General features: G+C 47.4%; 2 protein-coding genes across 2 annotated transcripts; both read left to right on the top strand.

Annotated features, from left to right (window-relative positions):
• Positions 1-324: 324 nt before the first annotated feature.
• Positions 325-2,859, top strand: LOC123133203 (uncharacterized). The gene is made up of 2 exons (XM_044552735.1): positions 325-1,517; positions 2,576-2,859. The coding sequence occupies exons 1-2, from the start codon at positions 379-381 to the stop codon at positions 2,619-2,621; spliced, it is 1,185 nt and encodes a 394-aa protein (XP_044408670.1). The 5' UTR covers positions 325-378; the 3' UTR covers positions 2,622-2,859.
• Positions 2,860-7,704: 4,845 nt separating this feature from the next.
• Positions 7,705-8,704, top strand: LOC123133202 (RING-H2 finger protein ATL79). The gene has a single exon (XM_044552734.1). It carries the CDS (start codon positions 8,001-8,003, stop codon positions 8,523-8,525), a length of 525 nt encoding a protein of 174 aa, XP_044408669.1. The 5' UTR covers positions 7,705-8,000; the 3' UTR covers positions 8,526-8,704.
• The last annotated feature ends 16,917 nt before the right edge of the window (positions 8,705-25,621 follow it).

The following is a 25,621-nucleotide window of genomic DNA, read 5'->3' as shown; positions in this document are numbered from 1 at the left end:
CTCTTTTTGTTTGAAGGGGAGCACGGTCATGTCATGAGCAGCTTGGAATGGGTCAGCACTTGAACGGTGACCGTAGTGGACCAATGTGGGGATCACAAAGGCAAGCAACCCACGCCACCACAATAAAAAGGAAGATAAAAGCAGGTGGCCCACAGTTATTGCACACTGTGACAGTTACCATTTTTGGTTTAAATGGCCAGGCTGGCTGGTCATTTATTTTTGGGGTAGGTGCCAGAAGCAGTTTCTTCACTTGCCTGAAACGTAAGCAATTAAAGGATGAGTGTCGCAATTTCGTCGGTGACTTCACCTCACCGTCCCTGGCATCGACCTGCACTTCTTCTCCCCTAACCCCAGTTTGACCAGCGTTCCCCAACATCAATGGCGGCGGTATCCAAGGTGCTCGAGGACGACGACCTCCTCACTGAGATCCTCCTCCGCACCGTCTTCACCACCACCCTTCTCAACTCCGCCCTCGTATGCACACGCTGGCTCGCCCATGTCTCCGACCGCGCCTTCCTCCATCGATTTCGTGAGATCCACCCGCCCCGCCTTCTTGGCTTCTACATCAACAAAGGTGAGCACACCCCAAACTTCATCCCAATACTGCCTCAGCCCCGTGAACTCACTGCTGTCATCCAACGCGCAACCTCTAGCTTTGGCACCTATCAGAGAGTACCGTCGGTACCAACCTACATCCTTGGTTGCTGGAATGGCAACGTCCTCATTAGGCAGCATGATGAAATTGGAACCACGTTTGCAGTGCACAAAGTGGTGTGTCCTAAGAGAGGCATGGACATCCTCCCACCATTTCCACGCCCCCAATCTCAGTACTTATTCGACGGCACTACTTACTCTAAAATCCTGCCCAAAGAAGAAGGGGATGAATTGTCTTACTTGTATGTGTTGATGCACCAAACAAGGGACGGAAAACACAGGGTATACATATATATCTTGAAACATGGCATATGGCGCATGAATCATAGCTTGATCGTACAGCAGCCCCCTCGTCCATGGTCAGTACTTAAATCTGTGTTGTCCAGCAATAAAATCTATGTGCCAGCTGGATGGAGCAACATTATTGTCTTGGATTTGGTGGCCTCAAGTTTCTCCATAATTGAGCTCCCAGAAGGGATGGAATATGGTGAGAGAAACACCATATTGTCACAGGCCGATGATGCTGCTGGTGTATATCTAATCGTTGTCAAGAAGTTTCAACTTCGCATCTGGCTCCACAACGGGTACACATGGTTGCTGATGGACACCGTTTATTTGCGTGAGATGTTTGTTGATTTGAGTGTGTCAGATGGCAATGCTTCTCTCCTTATAAACCAGGCAGGAGACAATGCTGAGTTTGTGTTCTTGGACATGGGTCGATGCACATTCCTCTTGGACATCAAGTGCAGAACAATGCATAAGGTGTATGAGAAGGAAGACGGTGATAAATTTTTCTGTGAAATCCATCCTCTTATGATGATATGGCCTCCTGTATTTCATGCACCCAAGGATGATCCTACAAGGTTTGTTTTTAGTCTTCATATAATCTATTGTCTTGTTGAGGTTATAATGTTTTTGAATTGTACACTCTATCAATCTATTTTGTATTATGTTGCTTTGTCTTGTTGTGTGCTTTAAATCTAAAATCTGTAGCTTAGATCAATACACGAACAATATTCAGTGTAGTTGTGGAATGAATGGCATTGACAAACTATTGGTCCTCTATTATTTTAGTTAATTGTTCATCAATAGTCATGGTGTAGTACATTCATGGAATGGTGGTAGGTACATAATTGATTCCTCGGGCCATTTTAGGAAGACTAGTAAGCAACAATTGAGATGTTTTATGTACTTGTAGCATGATTTATAAACGCTACAATTGGTTTTTTTGCTTTTTGGTCATGACTATTGTTGTTGTCTTGGGTTATATATCCGGGATATTAGAGGGAGGGATTAGCAGCTGAAGAATGGAAGTTCATGTAATAGATCTTCTTCATTTCTCACATATTGATATCACATTATATGAATTCTTATCACCAGTAAGCTGTCCTTGAACGGTGAACCTCACTCATGTTACTCTGGATGTGGATACTTGTAGTTTTTTTAGAATACTATAGTTTTTCTTTTTGCGAGAAAGGATACGGTAGTGTCATGGTATAAAATTTCCATGTATGTCTATTTAAGCATGCAATTATACACACCTATCAGTTCTGGATAGCATAGTTTACACCGGCACACTTGTGTTGTTAAATGTTTTTCAATTTAGATATACCACCATGATATTTTTGCCCTACATGTCAAGTGTACAATCCAGTCTAGAAACTCCCCCTTGGTGACTTTTACCCTCATTGACTATTGTTTCTTTACTTTTCACGCTGTATAAGGAAAAATACACCACATTTGGGGTATGGAAGCATCTAGTCATCATTGCTTGGTCAATTATATCATTCTGCATTTTGAGTGACACATAACATTTGAATGTTGTTGCACAATTACTTGCCTTGTCAATTTGTCTTGTTCCACTTGTGCTTAATCGTCTTCATCCCTGATCCTTTGTGCTTTCCCATTTTGTTTGGAACAGAAATGCCATGCTCAGGCTCAAGATCAAGGATATGGATGGACACTAGCTATCTGCACTACCAATAAACTAGAGCTCCATCATAGATGAGTTGAGAATAAATGCATCCCAAAGTTTCTCCTTAGTTGTGATGGATGACATGTGACAACCTGGAAAGTTATGACCACCTGTTTTCAATATCTAGAGCTACCTACCTGGTTTCGATCCTTTCTGGAGTTTAAGACCTATTATTATTATTATGCTTGATTATCATGATATATCTTTTGCAAGATTTTCTTCACCTTGTTATTACCTCTGATAGCCCTAGTCTTGTATCATGATTTATGCCTGTTGTCTACTCTATTGTATCTGGAAAGCAAGAAATGGGGGAAGACTGGAGAGAGAGAGAGAGAGAGAGAGAGAGAGAGAGAGAGAGAGAGAGAGAGAGAGAGAAGATGACAATATCAACTCTGTTGTTTGCCCCAAATTGTTGTTTCTCCCAAATCATATGCATGCTGCCACTTTAGGTAGGTGCTATGCAGATGGTTGCAAACCTGATTGAGTCAACCTACTCAATAATGGAGCCCATGAATCTGCTGCAATTTGTTGTACATCACTCTCAACCTTCATCAGAACCTGGCCCTCTCCTTCACAGGGCTACTCATAATCCAAGCCGCAATTGCTATATACTCCCAGTGGCTAATCTCAAGCTCATAGCTTTCTTCTGGCAATATACAGTGTGAAGCACCTGCAAATTTCTCAATATCTGCTTCTCCCATCAAACATGGCATTCCATACAATAAAATCTGAAGATAATGCTGAATCAGCAGTTGCGTACGCGGTTTTTATTAGTTTTTTATGATTTTTGGGTCGGTTACCTTAATTAATTGGACCAACTCTCTTCTTCAGCTTGCAATGTGGAAGCTCCCCGCCCTCTGACAAGGTTTCATAAAAAAAGTTTAATAAAAGGTTTATAGATTTGAGAAAAGTTCAGATTTGGGAAAAGAATCACGATTTTTTTTAATGTTCATGCATTTTATAAAAGTTCACAAATTTGAAAAAGGCCACGGACAAAAAAATCATGAATTTGGAAAAGGTCCACGAACTTTGAAAAAATTCATGGATTTACGGAAAAGTGAAAATTGATAAATGTTCATGAATTTTAGGCGAAAACTTCACAAATGTGAAAAAAATCACGGATATGGAAAACATCCATGATTTAGAAAACGTTTTTGAAAAACATTCACGAATTTGAAAAAAGTTCTTGAGTTTGAAAGGAGTTCATGCATTTTGAGAAATAAATGGAAATATGAAAAATGAAAAAGGGGGAAATAAGAAAAAACATGAACAAAAAGGAAATAAAAAGAGAAGAAAATTTAATTGAAAGATGAAATAAAGAAACAGAAAAACGAAGAAAGAAAAAGAAAAAAACAAAGAAAAAGCAAACAGAAAAAACCAATGAAAACCCGGTTCAAAAACCTTCTAGAAGGTTCCCTAAACCGTTCAGGAACCCTCCAGAAGGTTCCCAAAACCGGGATGCTGTAGCGCCTGCGCTATCTCCTCACTGGGCCGGCCCATCTTGATTGCTAGTCACGCAGCGAGCGTGCAATAGGGTTTTCCCTTATATAGGCCCAGCCCCAGTCATACAAGAAGTCCAGTTGGCCAGGCCTCAGCCCATACAGAACCAATTATCCAACAGAACTCTCCATCGCCTGTTCGCTCCAGCCCGGTACTGGATTTTGATTTTGACAAGATCGCTCTCCATCGTTCGCTAAACAAAAACATCGCTCTCCATCATAACGATGGACGATCGCTCTGACCATCTGATGGTTTTAGTTCAAATTTGAACGAACACCACGACAAGTAAATCGAAACGGAGGGAGTAGATCTAAAAAAATCACGTTCATGCTGCGGTCCACTGTCCACCAGACCCTTCTCGATTGCTCGAGTCCACTGTCCACCAGACACGCCCAGGCGACCGGTGTTCCAAATCTCCAATCGCTCCCCTCATTGCAGCGGTCCTTTCTGGGTCCCCTCCACCGGTCCATCTCCACAACCGACTGGATAGGTAATGTTAAGTTTCTAGTATAATATAAATTTCTCTCCTAGTTCTTTCTTATGAGCCGAAATCAATGAATTGGTAATCTTAAATTGTAGTATGACTTTAGTCAACTTTGTTTCATTCTTGTTTTTTAACGAGGAATCAAAGATGAAGAAGACCCAAACAATTCCTTTGCGCCGTTTTTCTTCTACCTATGGTATTTGGTGTTATTTCTAGCCCCTTAATTTTAGCCCCAGGCTTTGAGAAATCCTGGCTCCACCTCTACCGCCGCCGACCAGATAGCCCCCGCCCTTCCGACGCCATGCCCCACGCCGGATCCACGCCCGGCGCCTCGAAACCTCCTAGGATGCTCGCGGTGCAGTGTGTGGGTCTCCGCCGCCACGCCGCTCTCCTCTCAGCCCGGCCGGTCTCCCCACCAAGAACCCTATCGATGGCGCCTCCTCTGCCCCGCGAGCGAGGTGGCCGCCGCACCTCCCGCAAGCAGCAACAACAACTAGCACGCATGCACAGTGCTCGGTGTTGCAAGAAGTACTTTGTCTACTGCGGATCTAGGTGTGCGTTGATTGGCCGATTGTTCGCGGTCGAATGCGGACATACAAGCAAAGGAGCTACTCCCTCCGTTCCTAAATATTTGTCTTTCTAGACATTTCAAATGACTACTACATACGGATGTATGTAGACATATTTTAGAGTGTAGATTCACTCACTTTGCTCTGTATGTAGTCACTTGTTGAAATGCCTAGAAAGACAAGTATTTAGGAACGGAGGGAGTAGTTACGTTGTTGAATCAATTCTAGCCAGCGGCTAGACATACCATATACGGCGGTCGCCTACTTGAAGCTGAGGGAGGGCCCCGACTGCCGGCGTTGACCGCCTCGGTGTCGGTAGTGGCGGAGGGTGTCCTGCAGGGCGGCTGCTCCCGGCGGCGTGCTGTTCGTCGCCATTGGCTCCATGCCTTCATGCGCAACGACCGGCACGCGGAGCAGCTGCGACCACCTAGCGGCGGCGGGCGGGATTCCGACAGCTCATGGGCACAGTGCTACAGTTTTATGCACGGGGGCTGATCGCTTTTGCTTTTCGAAGAAAGGGTGTCTATGTAAAACTTCAGGGACTATTTGGTAAATTTAGACCACCCCCCCCCCTTCTCCGTTAATTGTTATGCCACGTAAGCGAAATGCGGGACCCACCTTCCATAAACACGCTCAAATAAGCCTAATCCGCTGATCAGTGTTATTTGCCAAACGATTACACTAGACATGGTGTTTTTTCTCCAAAAGAAATGTAAATTCATGTTTTTTGCTAATCTAGCCTTCAATGTGGTGGGGTTTCTTATAGTTCACTCAGTTGCTCGTTGTGAGACAAGAACTTGCGTTTTCGATTTTGCATTGTTTTTTCTTGCAACTGATGGTGGTGCCCATGACCTGATCGGTCGAATTATTAGTGAGAAAACATCTATGGATTTACAACTGTTCAACCTTATCCATTTTCCATGAGAAAATTGGCCCTACCACTCAAAAACTATACAAGATTGACCCGTTGATTGAAATTTTCATCGGACGACGCAAAAAATTCACATGGAAAGAAACTTTTAACCATTGCATTGCCAGCATTCTTATACTTTGATAAATGCCATTTGCGGCCGTGGCATGGATATCGAATTAACCATTATTTGCAGTGTAATTTTGCCGTAATTACTTTTTCAAAGTGGCATCTTTCGAATAGTCAGAGTTGACAGTACTATGCGGATTATTGACGTCAAGATAAGTGCAAGGTCAAAACAAAGCAGAAGAAGCTATCCAGTTATGAGTGAAGGATGATGATCTGAGTGCATGACACATCACCACCCTCACCCAATCCCAGATAGACTAGCACACACTTTAAACCGGTCTTATATTAGTAGTTAACAATATAAGAGCAAGTATACTAGTACTGTTTATGTATAGAAGAGAGACAAGTAAAAAAGTGAAGGGGTACCGAATATTCCTTTCTAGCTTGAGCTCATCTGCACCCTTGAATAGTAAAAAAAAAAGATAATTCAAATAATTCAAAAAAAAATTGCATGGTAGATGATTCAGCGCGTGAGATCCGTACCAAAATTTAGATCGTTTGGACAGCTGAGTAGCTCTTAGAAAAAAAATCGATGCAAAGGGTACATGAATAATACACTTTCTCAAAAACCCTCAATTTGTCTTTTTTCTAAGAGCTCCTCATATGTCGAAACAAGCTAAAATTTTGCATGAACCTCAAGCACTAAATCATCTACCAAGCAAAAAAACAGTTTTTTTTTTACTTTTTCTAGTATCGTTTTACTGTTTATCGGGTGTAGATGAGCTCGGTAGCCAAATTGCTCCTCTGTGTCGAGTATTCATTTTTGACCTCGAGCTCATCTAAAGTATAGCAACGGATTTTTTTAGAACTCCCTCTAATCCATATGAATTGTCACGGGCTTAATAAGTCAGCGACAATTAATACTAATCGGCGGGAGTACTTATTTTCTTTTCATTTAGCCTATTGAAAAAATAACAAAAAGATAATATTATACAAAAGTGTGAACATATTTTTAGATTTTTTTATTGTATTTGAAACTGCGAACCATTTTAAAATGCTTGTGATTCTTTTGGAAAAAGCGAGCATTTTTCGGAAGGTGGACATTTTTTGAGCCTTTTTTTGTTTTTTAAAACACAAACATGTTTTGAAATTCCAAAATTTCTTGGAAACAAATCAAGAAATAATAATTTTATTGTAAGTATGAACTTTTAAAAGCCCAGACACAAATTTTGAAATTCTGTGGATTTTTTTTAGAAAATAAAAAATAAATAAAAATTGCAAAAGCATACCAGAACCTTCTAGAATGTTTATATATAAATAAATCAGTAAAACCCGTACAAAACCTTTCGGTAGGTTCGCCCAGTGGCTGCTCTGTGCAAAGCGACGGCCATGCCCCTCCCTATCCGCGACGAATCACTGATGTATGATTTTTTTTTTTTTTTGCGGGGGTCACTGATGTATGTTTTTGCAGTGGAAAACAGCGGCAGGTCTGACGTTGTGTGCACCCCTTGCTCATCGTGTCAGGACAAGCAGAGGCGGTTAGCCGGTTGAGGACGGGGCCGGGAGGATAGGGGGGCATGGCACGTCACGCTCCCGAACCCATCCAGCCTCTATCCATCCATCCGTCTGGGTCTGGCCTATCTCACCTGCACCACCACCACCACGGCAACCAACCAATCAATCAGTCAGTCCACCTCCACTCCACTCACCAGCACCAGCTAGTGATCCGGGGCGAGCCTCGCTTTCCACGGAGCGCTGCCTGCCGCCGGAGCACGCGCCAGCCTAGCCAGCCAGAGAAAGAAAGAAACGGAGCGAGAGGGGAACGGAGGGAGGCCGGGCATGGCGACGCCGGAGCGCGCGCGAGCGGGCCGCGGCAACGCGACGGCCACCGCCATCGCGACCAACCGGTGGGGGCCCTACTCGGGCGCGGGCGACTTCGCGGGCAACATGGCCATCATCCTCGCCTCCCTGCTCGCCGCGCTCGCCCTCGCCCTCGCGCTCCACGCCGGCGTCAGGTGCCTGCTCCGCCGCCGCCGCCTGCAGCGGGAGGGGCGGGGCGTCGACGGCGCGGCTGAAGGGGACCCGGAGAAGCCGGCCGTGGCCGAGCCGGCGCCGCCGCCCCCGCTGCCGCCGCTGCTGGTGTACTCGGCGTCCGGGACGCGGCTGGCGGGCGCGGCGGCGCACGAGTGCGCCATCTGCCTGGCCGAGTTCGCGGACGGCGACGCCGTGCGCGCCATGCCATCCTGCGGGCACGGCTTCCACGCGCGCTGCATCGAGCGCTGGCTGGCCGTCCCCGCCCCCGCCGCGGGGTCGCGCCGCCCCTCCTGCCCGACCTGCCGCGCGCCGGCCGCGCCGCCGCCCTGACGCCCGCCGCGCGCGACAAATGTTCCCTGGCTGTGTTGGCAAGCGCCCTCTCTCGAGTTCTTCTCTTTTTTCCTTCTTCTTTCAATTTGTTCCGTGTGTAGATATCCATCGAGTCCGGGATTTGGATTTCGAAACTGGCTCCATGTACGTCTGCGTTAATTTATTATTAGCAGTATATATATATTCCCCGAGTCTTTCTTTTATCTCCGGCGGTGTTCGGCAGTTCGCTCGCTCGCTGGCTGACAAGGCCAAACCGCCAGAGAGGGCACCAAGAACTTGCACGAGCACTAGTATCTGAGATTGATTGTAGCAAACGATAATCTCGTTTGTTAGATTTTTATTTGTAAAATCTAGATTTTTATCTTGTTGGCCTGCATTGCGAAGACGGGTCGGTAAGGGTAGGTCGCCATTCGTTCTGCTTCAACCAGTCCGAGCCAATCCACTCATCAAATCCAGTCCGCTCGGATATGGCTCGCGGCCACGCCGTCGTCTGCGACGCCATGGTCGGATACGGCGCAGCAGCCAATGCGTGAAAGCGACCGTGTGCCAGCCAGCCAGCCAGTGGATCAACCGGAGCCTTCTTCGCAGCGTACGAAGTGTGGTGAAGCTCCTTCCGTCCATCCAGAGACCAGACGGAGCCACGTGAAGGTCCCTTCTACCGTGTCGTGTGGCGGGCGTGGACTATAGCGGACGGGGACGCCGCCGCTAGCCGGCCGGTGACCCCAAGGCGGCCGTCAAGGTCAAGCGCGTCGTTCTCGCCGGAGGAGCACAGTGCCCGCGGTGGCAGGTCGCCGTTTCAGTTTCAGCTGATCGGTGGATTCAGATAAGGGCTAGCAGTGGCGGGGCAACCCACCCCATGATGCGATGCGTGCGTTGTCAACAAAGGGGAATGATTGATTTGAGTGGATGAGCGCACCCGGCATGAATGCGTGAGAGCGACGACGGCCGGATCATTCAACGCCGTCACATCACAGTAAAAAAGCGTTTGTGACGAAGCTTCCAGAGAGGGCAGGTCCTTTTTACTCCTACCTACCTACGGGGTTGATCGACCGATTACGGGTTGGACGGATGATGATGCGGACGCCCGCGCGCGCGTGTGCTCTTGGTATGGTCGCAGAAACAAGCTAATCCATGCAAGGCTTCCGCCATGTGGCCCAATACAAGGCCGATCCGTGCTATGTGCAATCCCGCTACACGCGATGATGATGATGGCGCTTGATCTCCCGCGGGAGACGATCGCATCAATGAACAAAATCTGCCGCAGCCTTCTTATGGTGCGCGGAGGCAAACTCATCCGGCGGCCGTTGTGCCGTCGCATGGGAGGCCGGCCGTGTGCTCCCCCGAATGGGCGGGCGGCCTTGGTCTTCCAAACCCTAAAATGGATGAACACCGCCATGCAGGCAAGGTGGCCTTGGTTGCAAAGATCGGACACCTCATGCCCATGGGCTGAATTCGAAATCCCAGTGCCACGAGCATCAAGGCAAATCTTCAACGCAGCAGCTCACTGGATGATAGGCGACGGTCAAACATCACTCTTTTGGGAGGACAGATGGCTTGAAGGCTATAGGATTCCGGAGCTCGCACCGCCTATTTACGAGCGCGCCAGGAAAGGTCTAAGAACCACATGCACGTCTCTCAGGCATTGCAGGATGATCGTTGGGCTGCTCAAGTGGGCCTGGAGTTGACAACATCATTGCTGTGAATACCTGCGACCGTGGACTGCAATTGAAAGAGTGGAACTTGACCCAACACGACGAGACAACATCACCTGGTCATGGGAAGCAAACGGCTGCTACTACACAAGGACGGCCTATGCCACAAAGTTCTGGGGCAGGCAAACCGCCCCAACGCCCGAATTTACCTGGAAATCCAAAGCGCCAGCATAGTGCCGCTTCTTCACATGGCTTGCAATTCAGAACAGATGTGGGACGTCCGATTGATTGGCAAGAAGAGGACTTGATCATCAAGATAGCCGCCCACTATGCAACCAAGCGGAAGAGAGCATCAACCATATCTTACTACACTGTTTTTTGGCGCGTGAGGTGTGGACGGCGATATGCCACCCCCTAGGCAAGCCGGAGTGCATACCGACACCGGACGATGACCTCTCCACATGGTGCCCGGACAAGGGAGGACGAGGAAGGGCTAAGAGGGATGCCAATGCGATCATTATCCTAATTATGTGGCAACTCTGGAAGCACCGCAACTCTATCATCTTTGACGGGGCCACGCCATCCAAGCTAGTTATCCTCGCCGTCGCAAGAGAGGCCGTGTATGGAAGCAAGCGGGACTACTAAAGGGAGACACATACATGTTCTTTGCTGAAGTGGAAGGGTGGGCTACAAGGAGCAATTAGCAATAGGCAATGCCGGTGGAGGGTGGTGTTGGTGTTCGTAATGTATATATGTAACCTGTAACACTAACGTGGAGGGGCACTTTACCCCGCTCCCTTCTTTAATTCGAGAAAAAACTCATGGCCTAAGGCTTGATTAGAGGGTGTGTTCATGTGCATGATGTGAACGCACATGTGTATCTTCTTTGTGACCACCTTAACCGAAAAGTGCGAAAAGAAATTCCATTAAATTTAAAAGTGAGTAACTATCCACAAATTTTAGAAAAAAAACACTAAAAAGTTATAAAAATTGCCGTCTGCATATCCTCCTTGCACATTGTGACGCCCCCGATTCAATCGTACACTAATCATACACGCAAATGTGTACGATCAAGATCAGGGACTCATGGGAAAATATCACAATGCAACTCTAGACACAAATCAAAAATAATACAAGCTTTATATTACAAGCCAGGGGCCTCGAGGGCTCGGATACAAGCTCGATACACAAGAGTCAGCGGAAGCAACAGTACAGACATAAGTTAAACAAGACTGCCTTAAGAAGGCTAGAACAAAAGCAACACGATCGAAGAGGCAAGGCCTCCTTCCTGGGACATCCTAAATACTCCTGGTCGTCGGCAATCTTCACGTAGTAGCATCCATCGGCGGTGGCATCTGGCTCCAGGGATCCACCATCTGGTTGCATCAACCGGAAAGAAGAAAGAAGGGGGAAAAGGGGTAGCAAAGCAACCGTGAGTACTCATCCAAAGTACTCGCAAGCATCAGATCTATACTAAGTATGCATCGATATCAAGTGGAAGGGTTGTATCTGTGGACTGAACTGCAGAATGCCAGAATAGAGGGGAAGGCCTAGCCTAACGAAGACTAGCATCTTCAAGCAGCTCCAAACATCTTGCAGCATGTAGAAGAGTAAAGAATAGCAGTTTATAATTAACAAACATGTTGTAGCATCAACGCCCAGAGATCCTTCCTCGACTCCCCGCGAGAAAGCAATCCCGGAGCCACATATCCATCACATATCTCAAGTATCCATTTATAGTTATATAAGATCAGGATATAAGTCTGAACGTCCATTACCGTGGACACGGTATTGGAATATATATCTTCCCTGCAGGGGTGCACCACGTTACCCAACACGCTCGATCACTCTGGCCGGACACACCTTTCTGGGGTCAATGCCCGCCCTCGGAAGATCAACACGCCGCATCCCTACCTAGGCTCAGCAGAGAGGTCCCCGCCGGTCTACATCCTAAGCACTCTGGGGTCTGGGCCCATCGCCCGCAGCACTCCGGGTCATTGTGCGACGAGCCGGGACGAGTACCACCTCATATTGGATGGCACAAACCCGACAGGCCCACGATGCTAAACTGGACGTCTGACAAAGCTTCGGCTGATACCACGACGTCGAGGCCCATATCTATTCTCGCATGGTGGTTAGTGCGTAAAGGCCAAAGGCCAACTCAAAACAAATACCCAAACCTGTTAGTGCATTGGGTGCTCGCGGAAACAAGCAGAGACTCGCGATAAGGTGACCCCGTCGCCCCGTCTCATGGACTTATGGCAAGGGCCCAGACTGCCCGACCGTGCCACATGGAAAACTCGCGGGTGCTCAACAGGCCCGCCCGACTTTCACATCAACTCGCGGATACCCCTCAGGGCCGACCCGACTTCATCAATGGTCTCAAGTAAAGCTAAGGTAACCGTGTGTCCAAACATCGAGGGGAAAACCCGAGGAATCACCCCCGATGGATTCCACTCAATGTAATCATCAAGGTGAAAGTAAGAGGGACCACCCTCGAGGTTCACACTTGAGGTGTTTAACGACAGAGTCGTATCAAAAATGGTGAAAGAGGAAATCACCCTCGATGACCACGACCGAATAGCTACACTACAGAATTATCATCGGGAGTGCGTTATGAGGGATCACCCTCGGCACTCAATAGTAGCTCTGAAGAGTCGAGCAACTAAAGGGGCATGATGTGAGGTGAGGTGTCGGGCTCTGGTCGTCGATCACGCTGATCGAGTCGTCGAAGATGAAGCAGGGGAAACAAGGACAATGTGGGGGTCACTGATGGATCACTAACCAACCTATACTAAGCAGTTTAGGATAAGCATGTAAGGTACAATGAGCAGGTTACAAAAGCAGGCTATGCATCAGAATAGGAGCAATCAGTAACAGTAGCAAAATCTAATGCAAGCATGAGAGTATAGAATGGGCGATATCGGGATGATCAAAGGGGGGGCTTGCCTGGTTGCTCAGGCGAGAAGAAGGGGTCGTCGTCGACGTAGTTGATCACAGCGGCATCGACAGCCGTCACTGGGTCTACCGAAGAGAAGAGGGGGGGGGGCAAACAGTAAATATAAAGCAAAACACATGCATCACAGAGCATAACATGGCAATAAGCGAGGCTAGATACGACCTAACGCAAGGCTATACGATATTGGCGAAGGGGGAAAACAACCGGGAAAGTTTTCCCAGTTCCGGACGTCTGTCAGACAGATGAACCGGAGGAAAAGGTTGCATGTTCACTATGCTAGGGATGTGTGGCAGATGAATGGACCGTGAATTCGGATTCGTCTCGTAGTTATGAGCAACTTTCATGTACAAAGTTTTTTCATCTGACTTACGGTTTATTTTATATGATTTTTTTAAAGATTTAAGCAATATTCTAGAATTATCTTAATTATTTAAAACAACATTATCCAGAACAATGCGGCGGTGACGTCAGCAGGTCAATTGACCGGTTGGCCTGGTCAAACCTGACATGTGGGGTCACTGGGACCCACATGTCAGCCTCCTTAGTACTAAACAGAGTTAGAAATTAATGTAACTACTTAATTAGATGGTGGGCCCTACTAGTCAGTGACTAATTAGTGATAAAAACTAATTAACAGATTAATTAACATTTTATTTAATTATAAAGCCTGATAATTAGCGTGGGGCCCATATGTCAGTGGCATTGTGGGGCCCGCTGGCAGTGGCCCCAGGTGTGCCACGTCGACGGTGGCCGGCGGCTGAACGCCGACGACCAAAAACACGGCGGAGGCGCTCGGGACCTCACCGGAATCCATGTACAGGGGGCCATTTGGCCCGCGCGTTGGCGCGTTCGAACGAGTGAGGCATGCCGCATCCAACGCAGGTGGCCACGCGAGCTGGGATGGCCGGAGCCGTCGCCGACGCCAGGGACGGCGGAGACCCGAAGCACGGTGAACTCGCGTGCGATGAAAAGGAGGCCAAAACTGTTGGGAAATGTTGCATAAAATAAAAAATTTCCTACGTTCACCAAGATCCATCTATGAGTTCATCTAGCAACGAGAGAGAGATATGCATCTACATACCCTTGTAGATCGCGTGCGGAAGCGTTCAAGAGAACGGGGTTGAGGTAGTCGTTCTCGTCGTCATCCTATCACCAGAGATCCTAGCGCCGAATGGACGGCACCTCCGCGTTCAACACACGTACGGTCAGCATGATGTCTCCTCCGTCTTGATCCAGCAAGGGGGAAGGAGAGGTTGATGAAGATCCAGCAGCACGACGGTGTGGTGGTGGATGCAGCAGGACTCCCGCAGGGCTTCGCCAAGCAACCGCGGGAGGAGGAAGAGGTGTAGCAGGGGGAGGGAGGCGCCAAGACTCAGGGTGTGGCTGCCCTCCCCCTCCTTTATATAGGCCCCCAGGGGGGGCACCGGCCCTGGAGATTGAATCTCCAAGGGAGGGCGGCGGCCAGGAGGGTGGAGTGCCCCCCAAGGCAAGTGGTGCGCCCCCACCCTAGGGTTTCCAACCCTAGGCGCAAGGGGGCCCAAGGGGGGGCGCACCAGCCCACTAGGGGCTGGTTCCTCTCCCACGTCAGCCCACGGGGCCCTCCGGGATAGGTGGCTCCACCTGGTGGACCCCCGAGACCCTTCCGGTGGTCCTGGTACAATACCGGGTGACCCCGAAACTTTCCCGATGGCCGAAACAACACTTCCTATATATAATTCTTTACCTCCAGACCATTCCGGAACTCCTCGTGACGTCCGGGATCTCATCCGGGACTCCGAACAACATTCGGTTTGCTGCATACTCATATTCATACAACCCTAGCGTCACCGAACCTTAGGTGTGTAGACCCTATGGGTTCGGGAGCCATGCAGACATGACCGAGACGGCTCTCCGGTCAATAACCAACAGCGGGATCTGGATACCCATGTTGGCTCCCACATACTCCTCGATGATCTCATCGGATGAACCACGATGTCGAGGATTCAAGCAACCCCGTATACTATTCCCTTTGTCAGACGGTATGTTACTTGCCCGAGATTCGATCGTCGGTATCCCAATACCTCATTCAATCTCGTTGCCGGCAAGTCACTTTACTCATACCGTAATGCATGATCCAGTGACCAGACACTTGGTCACTTTGAGCTCATTATGATGATGCACTACCGAGTGGGCCCAGTGATACCTCTCTGTTATACGAAGTGACAAATCCCAGTCTCGATCCGTGTCAACCCAACAGACACTTTCGGAGATACCTGTAGTGCACCTTTATAGTCACCCAGTTACGTTGTGACGTTTGGTACACCCAAAGCACTCCTACGGTATCCGGGAGTTACATGATCTCATGGTCTAAGGAAGAGATACTTGACATAGGAAAAGCTCTAGCAAAACGAACTACACGATCTTGTGCTATGCTTAGGATTGGGTCTTGTCCATCACATCATTATCCTAATGATGTGACCCCGTTATCAACGACATCCAATGTCCATAGTCAGGAAACCATGACTATCTGTTGATCAACGAGATAGTCAACTAGAGGCTCACTAGGGACATGTTGTGGTCTAAATATTCACATGTGTATTACGATTTCCGAATAATACAATTATAGCATGAATAAAAGACAACTATCATGAACAAAGAAATATAATAATAATCCTTTTATTATTGCCTCTAGGGCATATTTCCAACAGTCTCCCACTTGCACTAGAGTCAATAATCTAGTTACATTGCGATGAATCGAACACCCATAGAGTTCTGGTGTTGATCATGTTTTGCTCGCAGAAGAGGTTTAGTCAACGAATCTGCGACATTCAGATCCGTATGTACTTTGCAAATTTCTATGTCTCCATCTTGAACATTTTCACGAATGGAGTTGAAGCGACGCTTGATGTGCCTGGTCTTCTTGTGAAACATGGGCTCCTTGGCAAGTGCAATAGCTCCAGTGTTGTCACAGAAGAGTTTGATCGGCCCCGACGCATTGGGTATGACTCCTAGGTCGGTGATGAACTCCTTCACCCAAATTGCTTCATGCGCTGCCTCCGAGGCTGCCATGTATTCCGCTTCACATGTAGATCCCGCCACGACGCTCTGCTTGCAGCTGCACCAGCTTACTGCCCCACCATTCAACATATACACGTATCCGGTTTGTGACTTAGAGTCATCCAGATCTGTGTCGAAGCTAGCATCGACGTAACCCTTTACGACGAGCTCTTCGTCACCTCCATAAACGAGAAACATGTCCTTTGTCCTTTTCAGGTACTTCAGGATATTCTTGACCGCTGTCAAGTGTTCCTTGCCGGGATTACTTTGGTACCTTCCTACCAAACTTACGGTAAGGTTTACGTCAGGTCTAGTACACAGCATGGCATACATAATAGATCCTATGGCTGAGGCATAGGGGATTGAGCCGAGCTCAATCTCACACCTTGTAATACAGGCAAGAACCCTTTCTTGGACTGATCCATTTTGAACTTCTTCAAAATCTTATCAAGGTATGTGCTTTGTGAAAGACCTATGAGGCGTCTCGATCTATCCCTATAGATTTTGATGCCTAATATGTAAGCAGCTTCTCCAAGGTCCTTCATTGAAAAACACTTATTCAAGTAGGCCTTAATGCTGTCCAAGAATTCTATATCATTTCCCATCAAAAGTATGTCATCCACATATAATATGAGAAATGCTACAGAGCTCCCACTCACTTTCTTGTAAACGCAGGCTTCTCCATAAGTCTGCATAAACCCAAACGCTTTGATCATCTCATCAAAGCAAATGTTCCAACTCCGAGATGCTTGCACCAGCCCATAGATGGATCGCTGGAGCTTGCATACTTTGTTAGCATTCTTAGGATCGACAAAACCTTCCGGCTGCATCATATATAGCTCTTCCTTAAGATAACCGTTAAGGAATGCCGTTTTGACGTCCATCTGCCATATCTCATAATCATAGTATGCGGCAATTGCTAACATGATTCGGACGGACTTAAGCTTCGCTACAGGAGAGAAAGTCTCATCATAGTCAATCCCTTTAACTTGCCGATAACCCTTAGCGACAAGTCGAGCTTTATAGATGGTGACATTACCATCCGCGTCCGTCTTCTTCTTAAAGATCCATTTGTTTTCTATCGCTCGCCGATCATCGGGCAAGTCAGTCAAAGTCCATACTTTGTTTTCATACATGGATTCTATCTCGGATTGCATGGCTTCTAGCCATTTGTCGGAATCTGGGCCCGCCATCGCTTCTTCATAGTTCGAAGGTTCACCGTTGTCTAACAACATGATTTCCAGGACAGGGTTGCCATACCACTCTGGTGTGGAACGTGCCCTTGTGGACCTACGAAGTTCAGTAGCAACTTGATTCGAAGTACCTTGATCATCATCATTAATTTCCTCTCCAGTCGTTGTAGGCACCACAGGAACATTTTCCTGATCTGCACTACTTTCCGGTTCAAGAGGTAGTACTTCATTGAGTTCTACTTTCCTCCCACTTACTCCTTTCGAGAGAAACTCCTTTTCCAGAAAGGATCCGTTCTTGGCAACAAAGATCTTGCCTTCGGATCTAAGGTAGAAGGTATACCCAATGGTTTCCTTAGGGTATCCTATGAAGACGCATTTTTCCGACTTGGGTTCGAGCTTTTCAGGTTGAAGTTTCTTGACATAAGCATTGCATCCCCAAACTTTTAGAAACGACAGCTTAGGTTTCTTCCCAAACCATAATTCATATGGTGTCGTCTCAACGGATTTAGACGGTGCCCTATTTAAAGTGAATGTAGCTGTCTCTAGAGCGTATCCCCAAAATGATAGCGGTAAATCGGTAAGAGACATCATAGATCGCACAATATCCAATAGAGTGCGATTACGACGTTCGGACACATCGTTACGCTGAGGTGTTCCAGGTGGCGTGAGTTGTGAAACGATTCCACATTTTCTTAAGTGTGTACCAAATTCGTGACTTAAATATTCTCCTCCACGATCTGATCGTAAGAATTTTATCTTTCGTTCACGTTGATTCTCTACCTCATTCTGAAATTCCTTGAACTTTTCAAAGGTCTCAGACTTGTGTTTCATCAAGTAGACATACCCATATCTACTTAAGTCATTAGTGAGAGTGAGAACATAACGATATCCTCCGCGAGCCTCAACGCTCATTGGACCACACACATCAGTATGTATGATTTCCAATAAGTTGGTTGCTCGCTCCATTGTTCCGGAGAACGGAGTCTTGGTCATTTTGCCCATGAGGCATGGTTCACATGTGTCAAATGATTCATAATTGAGAGACTCTAAAAGTCCATCAGCATGGAGATTCTTCATGCGCTTGACACCAATGTGACCAAGGCGGCAGTGCCACAAGTATGTGGGACTATCGTTATCAACTTTACATCTTTTGGTATTCACACTATGAATATGTGTAACATTACGTTCGAGATTCATTAAGAATAAACCATTGACCATTGGGGCATGACCATAAAACATATCTCTCATATAAATAGAACAACCATTATTCTCGGATTTAAATGAGTAGCCATCTCGTATTAAACGAGATCCAGATACAATGTTCATGCTCAAACTTGGCACTAAATAACAATTATTGAGGTTTAAAACTAATCTCGTAGGTAAATGTAGAGGTAGCCTGCCGACGGCGATCACATCGACCTTGGAACCATTCTCGACGCGCATTGTCACCTCGTCCTTCGCCAGTCTCCGCTTATTCCGCAGCTCCTGCTGTGAGTTACAAATATGAGCAACGACACCGGTATCAAATACCCAGGAGTTACTACGAGTACTGGTAAGGTACACATCAATTACATGTATATCACATATACCTTTAGTGTTGTCGGCCTTCTTGTCCGCTAAGTATTTGGGGCAGTTCCGCTTCCAGTGACCCTTCCCTTTGCAATAAAAGCACCCAGTCTCAGGCTTGGGTCCATTCTTTGACTTCTTCCAGGCAAATGGCTTACCGGGCGCGGCAACATCTTTGCCGTCCTTCTTGAAGTTCTTCTTATCCTTTCCCTTCTTGAACTTGGTGGTTTTATTGACCATCAACACTTGATGTTCTTTCTTGATTTCAACCTCTGCTGACTTCAGCATTGAAAATGCTTCAGGAATGGTCTTCACCATCCCCTGCATATTGTAGTTCAGCACAAAGCTCTTGTAGCTCGGTGGGAGCGACTGAAGGATTCTGTCAATGACCGCCTCGTCTGGGAGGTTGATCTCCAGCTGGGACAGGCGGTTGTGCAACCCAGACATTTTGAGTATGTGCTCACTGACAGACCTTTTTTCCTCCATCTTACAACTATAGAACTTATCGGAGACTTCATATCTCTCGACCCGTTGAAAACCCATTTTCAGCTCCTCGAACATCTCATATGCTCTGTGTCGCTCAAAACGCTTTTGGAGCCCCGGTTCTAAGCTGTAAAGCATGCCGCACTGAACGAGGGAGTAATCATCAGCACGTGACTGCCAAGCGTTCATAACGTCTTGGTTCTCTGGGATGGGTGCTTCACCTAGCGGTCCTTCTAGGACATATGCTTTCTTGGCTGCTATGAGGATGATTCTCAGGTTCCGGACCCAGTCTGAATAGTTGTTGCCATCATCTTTCAGCTTGGTTTTCTCTAGGAACGCGTTGAAGTTCATGTTGACATGAGCGTTGGCCATTTGATCTACAAGACATATTTTTGCAAAGATTTTAGACTAAGTTCATGATAATTAAGTTCATCTAATCAAATTATTTAATGAACTCCCACTCAGATTGACATCCCTCTAGTCATATAAGTGTTACACGATCCGAGTCGACTAGGCCATGTCCGATCATCACGTGAGACGGACTAGTCATCATCGGTGAACATCTCCATGTTGGTCGTATCTTCCATACGACTCATGTTCGACCTTTCGGTCTCTTGTGTTCCGAGGCCATGTCTGTACATGCTAGGCTCGTCAAGTTAACCCTAAGTGTTTTGCATGTGTAAAACTGTCTTACACCCGTTGTATGTGAACGTAAGGATCTATCACACCCGATCATCACGTGGTGCTTCGAAAAGACGAACTTTAGCAACGGTGCACAGTTAGGGGGAACACTTTCTTGAAATTATTATAAGGGATCATCTTATTTACTACCGCCGTTCTAAGTAAACAAGATGCATAAAACATAATAAACATCACATGCAATTATGTAAAGTAGTGACATGATATGGCCAATATCATATAGCTCCTTCGATCTCCATCTTCGGGGCTCCATGATCATCTTCGTCACCGGCATGACACCATGATCTCCATCATCGTGCCTCCATGAAGTTGCTCGCCAACTATTACTTCTACTACTATAGCTAACGGTTTAGCAATAAAGTAAAGTAATTACATGGCGTTACTTCATTGACACGCAGGTCATACAATAATTAAGACAACTCCTATGGCTCCTGCCGGTTGTCATACTCATCGACATGCAAGTCGTGATTCCTATTACATGAACATGATCTCATACATCACAATATCATTCATCATTCATCACAACTTCTGGCCATATCACATCACATGATAATTGCTGCAAAAACAAGTTAGACGTCCTCTAATTGTTGTTGCATCTTTTACGTGGCTGCAATTGGGTTCTAGCAAGAACGTTTTCTTACCTACGAATAACCACAACGTGATTTTGTCAACTTCTATTTACCCTTCACAAGGACCCTTTTCATCGAATCTGCTCCAACTAAAGTAGGAGAGATAGACACCCGCTAGCCATCTTATGCAACTAGTGCATGTCAGTCGGTGGAACCTATCTCACGTAAGCGTACGTGTAAGGTCGATCCGGGCCACTTCATCCCACAATACTGCTGAAGCAAGAAAAGACTAGTAGTGGCAAGTAAGTTGACAAGATCTACGCCCACAACAGATTTGTGTTCTACTCATGCAATAGAGAACTACGCATAGACCTAGCTCATGATGCCACTGTTGGGGAATGTTGCATAAAATAAAAAATTTCCTACATTCACCAAGATCCATCTATGAGTTCATCTAGCAACGAGAGAGAGAGAGAGAGAGAGAGAGATGCATCTACATACCCTTGTAGATCGCGTGCGGAAGCGTTCAAGAGAACGGGGTTGAGGTAGTCGTTCTCGTCGTCATCCTATCACCGGAGATCCTAGCGCCGGACGGACAGCACTTCCGCGTTCAACACACGTACGGTCAGCGTGACGTCTCCTCCGTCTTGATCCAGCAAGGGGGAAGGAGAGGTTGATGAAGATCCAGCAGCACGACGGCGTGGTGGTGGATGCAGCAGGACTCCGGTAGGGCTTCGCCAAGCAACTGCGGGAGGAGGAAGAGGTGTAGCAGGGGGAGGGAGGCGCCAAGACTCAGGGTGTGGCTGCCCTCCCTCCCCCCTCCTTTATATAGGCCCCCAGGGGGTGGTGCCGGCCCTGGAGATTGAATCTCCAAGGGGGGCGGCGGCCAGGGGGGTGGAGTGCCTCCCAAGGCAAGTGGTGCGCCCCCCACCCTAGGGTTTCCAACCCTAGGCGCAGGGGGCCCAAGGGGGGGCGCACCAGCCCACTAGGGGCTGGTTCCCCTCCTACTTCAGCCCACGGGGCCCTTCGGGATAGGTGGCCCCACCCGGTGGACCCCCGAGACCCTTCCGGTGGTCCTGGTACAATACCGGGTGACCCCGAAACTTTCCCGATGGCCGAAACAGCACTTCCTATATATAATTCTTTACCTCCGGACCATTCCGGAACTCCTCGTGACGTCCGGGATCTCATACGGGACTCCGAACAACATTCGGTTTGCTGCATACTCATATTGATACAACCCTAGCGTCACCAAACCTTAAGTGTGTAGACCCTACGGGTTCGGGAGACATGCAGACATGACCGAGACGGCTCTCCGGTCAATAACCAACATCGGGATCTGGATACCCATGTTGGCTCCCACATACTCCTCGATGATCTCATCGGATGAACCACGATGTCGAGGATTCAAGCAACCCCGTATACTATTCCCTTTGTCAGACGGTATGTTACTTGCCCGAGATTCGATCGTCGGTATCCCAATACATCGTTCAATCTCGTTGCCGGCAAGTCACTTTACTCGTACCATAATGCATGATCCCGTGACCAGACACTTGGTCACTTTGAGCTCATTATGATGATGCACTACCGAGTGGGCCCAGTGATACCTCTCTGTTATACGGAGTGACAAATCCCAGTCTCGATCCGTGTCAACCCAACAGACACTTTTGGAGATACCCGTAGTGCACCTTTATAGTCACCCAGTTACGTTGTGACATTTGGTACACCCAAAGCACTCCTACGGTATCCGGGAGTTACACGATCTCATGGTCTAAGGAAGAGATACTTGACATAGGAAAAGCTCTAGCAAAACGAACTACACGATCTTGTGCTATGCTTAGGATTGGGTCTTGTCCATCACATCATTATCCTAATGATGTGACCCCGTTATCAACGACATCCAATGTCCATAGTCAGGAAACCATGACTATCTGTTGATCAACGAGCTAGTCAACTAGAGGCTCACTAGGGACATGTTGTGGTCTAAGTATTCACACGTGTATTACGATTTCCGGATAATACAATTATAGCATGAATAAAAGACAACTATCATGAACAAAGAAATATAATAATAATCTTTTTATTATTGCCTCTAGGGCATATTTCCAACAAAAACAGGCGGTGCGCTACTCCTACGGCGACTACTCGAAGCCACAAACACATTGGTGAGCTCGGTGGACCGGGACGAGCCCTACCGCAATGGCTGCGAGCTCGACAGCGGATTCAAGGTGCGACAATGGCGGCGCGTTGCGCACAACTTGCTACGGCATGGAAATGGAGCAAGGATGGGGAGGGGAAGGGGTGGAGCTCAGCGAGCGGCTCACGAAAGGCCTGTGGGGGGCTTTGTAGCATAGGGCGGTGGCCGGAGTCGAAGGCGATGCGGCGACGGTGATCCGAGGAAGAAGACGGTGGTGAGGGCGATGTAGGGCGGCGAGCTCGAGTTCGTGGCCGGGGAAGACGTAGCGGGGCACGGCGGTGCTCGGGGAATCGTCGGAGAAGGGCGAGGCAGCGGTGGCCGCGGTCAGCATGGTGGTGCGGCGGCGATAGTGCATCGGGCGAGGAGGGGGAAAGTGGATCTAGGCTAGGCAGAGGAGAGAGAGGAGTGCCCGAGGGAGGAGTGAGTGGGTGGAGGTAGGTGGGGGGAGGAGGCCCGAGGCGTCGGCCTCGCCCTTATCCCCTCGGGGCGGCGTCGGCGAGGCTGGTCCGGCGGGGACGAGGCCCTATAGCGGCTCGGGTCGGGGGAACAGGGAGGAGGGAGGCGACCGGAGGAGATGGGCTGGACCAATTGGGCCTGCAGGGTTGCGCCATCCAGGTGGCTAAGGCCCAGGTGACAGTGGGCCTTATCTCTTTCTCCTTTTGCATTTTCTTTTCTTTATTAACAGAAGTTGTTTAGAAATAATTAGGGCTGCCAAAACACTTTTAATAAATGTGGAACTAGGCCACATAAATACTTTGTGAATTATGAAACTGCCACAAAATGTTTCAAGGCATTTGGAATTGACTAGGTATTTTTAGAAATTAAATAAGGCAAGATAAATGTTGCTGGACCACAAAATAAAATCCCAGGGGCATTTGGGAACTTAAAAGAGGTTGGTTCCAACATGAAAAATATCCAAGGATTATTGCCACACTTTGAGCATTTTAGTCTTCATGTTTGACAAACTTGGATTTTTTACTTTAATTTGAATTGAATTTGAATTATGCTTCGGATCAAATGAGGATTAGTAAACGTAAGAATGATGGCCTGGCATCATTAGCAGGAGATTACTGTAGCTTAATTATCCGGGCGTCACACACATCAAAGTTTAGGTGGTCTGGTTCGACCCATTGGCTCCAATGGACCGTACCTACATATTGTTACCAAAAAAGGGTTCCCCCCGCTTTGTATACAAAGCAACCAACCAAGACAGCAAACGATAGGTGCTGGGGCGGAAGCAGCATAGTCATGCCCAAAAGAAATGACAAAGAAAATGAAAGAAAAACAAATGCCGACAATGACAGATCGACAAAAAACGAAGAAGCCTTGTGGCCGTTGCAACCACCGAAGATCGCCCACCTAGCTTTGAGCCTCCGAAGCGCCGGTACCAAACAACACCTCCAAGAAGGGATGCGACGATCACTACAAGAAATATGTCAACTTGTGACCACCACTATTGGTCACTGAAAGGTCATGGTTTTTCATTTGCGACCTTTTTGTGACCAAAAACAGAAGGTCAAAAGCTGGCAGTCGTAAACTGACTATAGCGACCTTTCTTCTGGAATGGTCGTGGACGTTTATGACCAAAATATGTCCACTGTGGCGTTTTGGTCACTAGCAACCTCCCCAGGCCACATAGGCATCCAGCGTGGCAAGCTGATGTGGCACAAGATTCAGCCCGGTCCAATTCGGTTTTCTACATGGGCCTAGCCCAACAATTCAGCCTTTTTACTATATATTTTCTCTATTAATTTTCTCTAGCTACATGGACCTGGCCCATTTTATTTTCTAGGACGTGGCCTTCTATAATTCATTTCTTTTTTGGGGCCTCAGCCCTTTTACAATCCAATTTATTTTGGGCCTCCACAACATACATTTAGAAGCTTGACATCACAAGGGAAGCTAATCCAGCTTGACATATCAGCATGTACGCATGTATCCAAACCATTTTATTTCTTTCAACAGCCACAGCCACAAAGTAGATAATAGATACATTCAACAGACTAAATTAACATAGAAATGAAGCAACAAAGGGCAGCCCGAGTAGAGGAACTACATGGTACTAAAACTACATGGGACTACAACTACCATATCTATTTCTACCAGCAGTAATAGGGACTACCAAGGAGCTAAACGAACAGCGACCGAGCTAAACTAACAGCGATCATCCATCATCAATCAGTGACAGTAGAAATGACTGGCAGCGGCGATGTTCGAGAGAGCCCCTCCCCTGCTGCTGCTTGGTATGCCTGCTACTGCTTGGTGTGCTGCATCACTAGTCACCTTGCACAAAGCAAGAATTTTAGCTTTACATAAGGTTTACAAGAACAGGACCCTAATACATGAGATTGACATTCACAAGCTATTTGCATTTATATTTAGAACTGTGTCACACCATTTACTTTACTAGTTATGTATTGACATACTTATCTAAAAGAACATATATAGAAACATATGGATTTTATTTCTGAATACCATTACAGAAGTACTAAAAAAACAAGAGCTCATTACACAAGAATCCAGGAAGAACCCATCAATTCTGCGCCGGAGCGAGAGATGTGCATGCAGATCAAATAGTAGATTCGAGCAAGAAGGATGTACTACCCGAAATGGGAAACTAGGAGGCCGATCTGACGAGTCCCACCCAAACTGTGGAAGGAGCAATGACAGCAGCTGCAGAAGGACTCGACGGCCCAGATGCCGTCGTGGAACTGGTATGTAACGACGATGTGGTAGCGGTGG

This window comes from Triticum aestivum, chromosome 6B (assembly GCF_018294505.1).
Source record: "Triticum aestivum cultivar Chinese Spring chromosome 6B, IWGSC CS RefSeq v2.1, whole genome shotgun sequence".
Lineage (NCBI taxonomy): Eukaryota > Viridiplantae > Streptophyta > Magnoliopsida > Poales > Poaceae > Triticum > Triticum aestivum.
The sequence above is the reverse complement of the archived record's forward strand: the minus strand, read 5'-3'. Positions and strand labels throughout refer to the sequence as shown.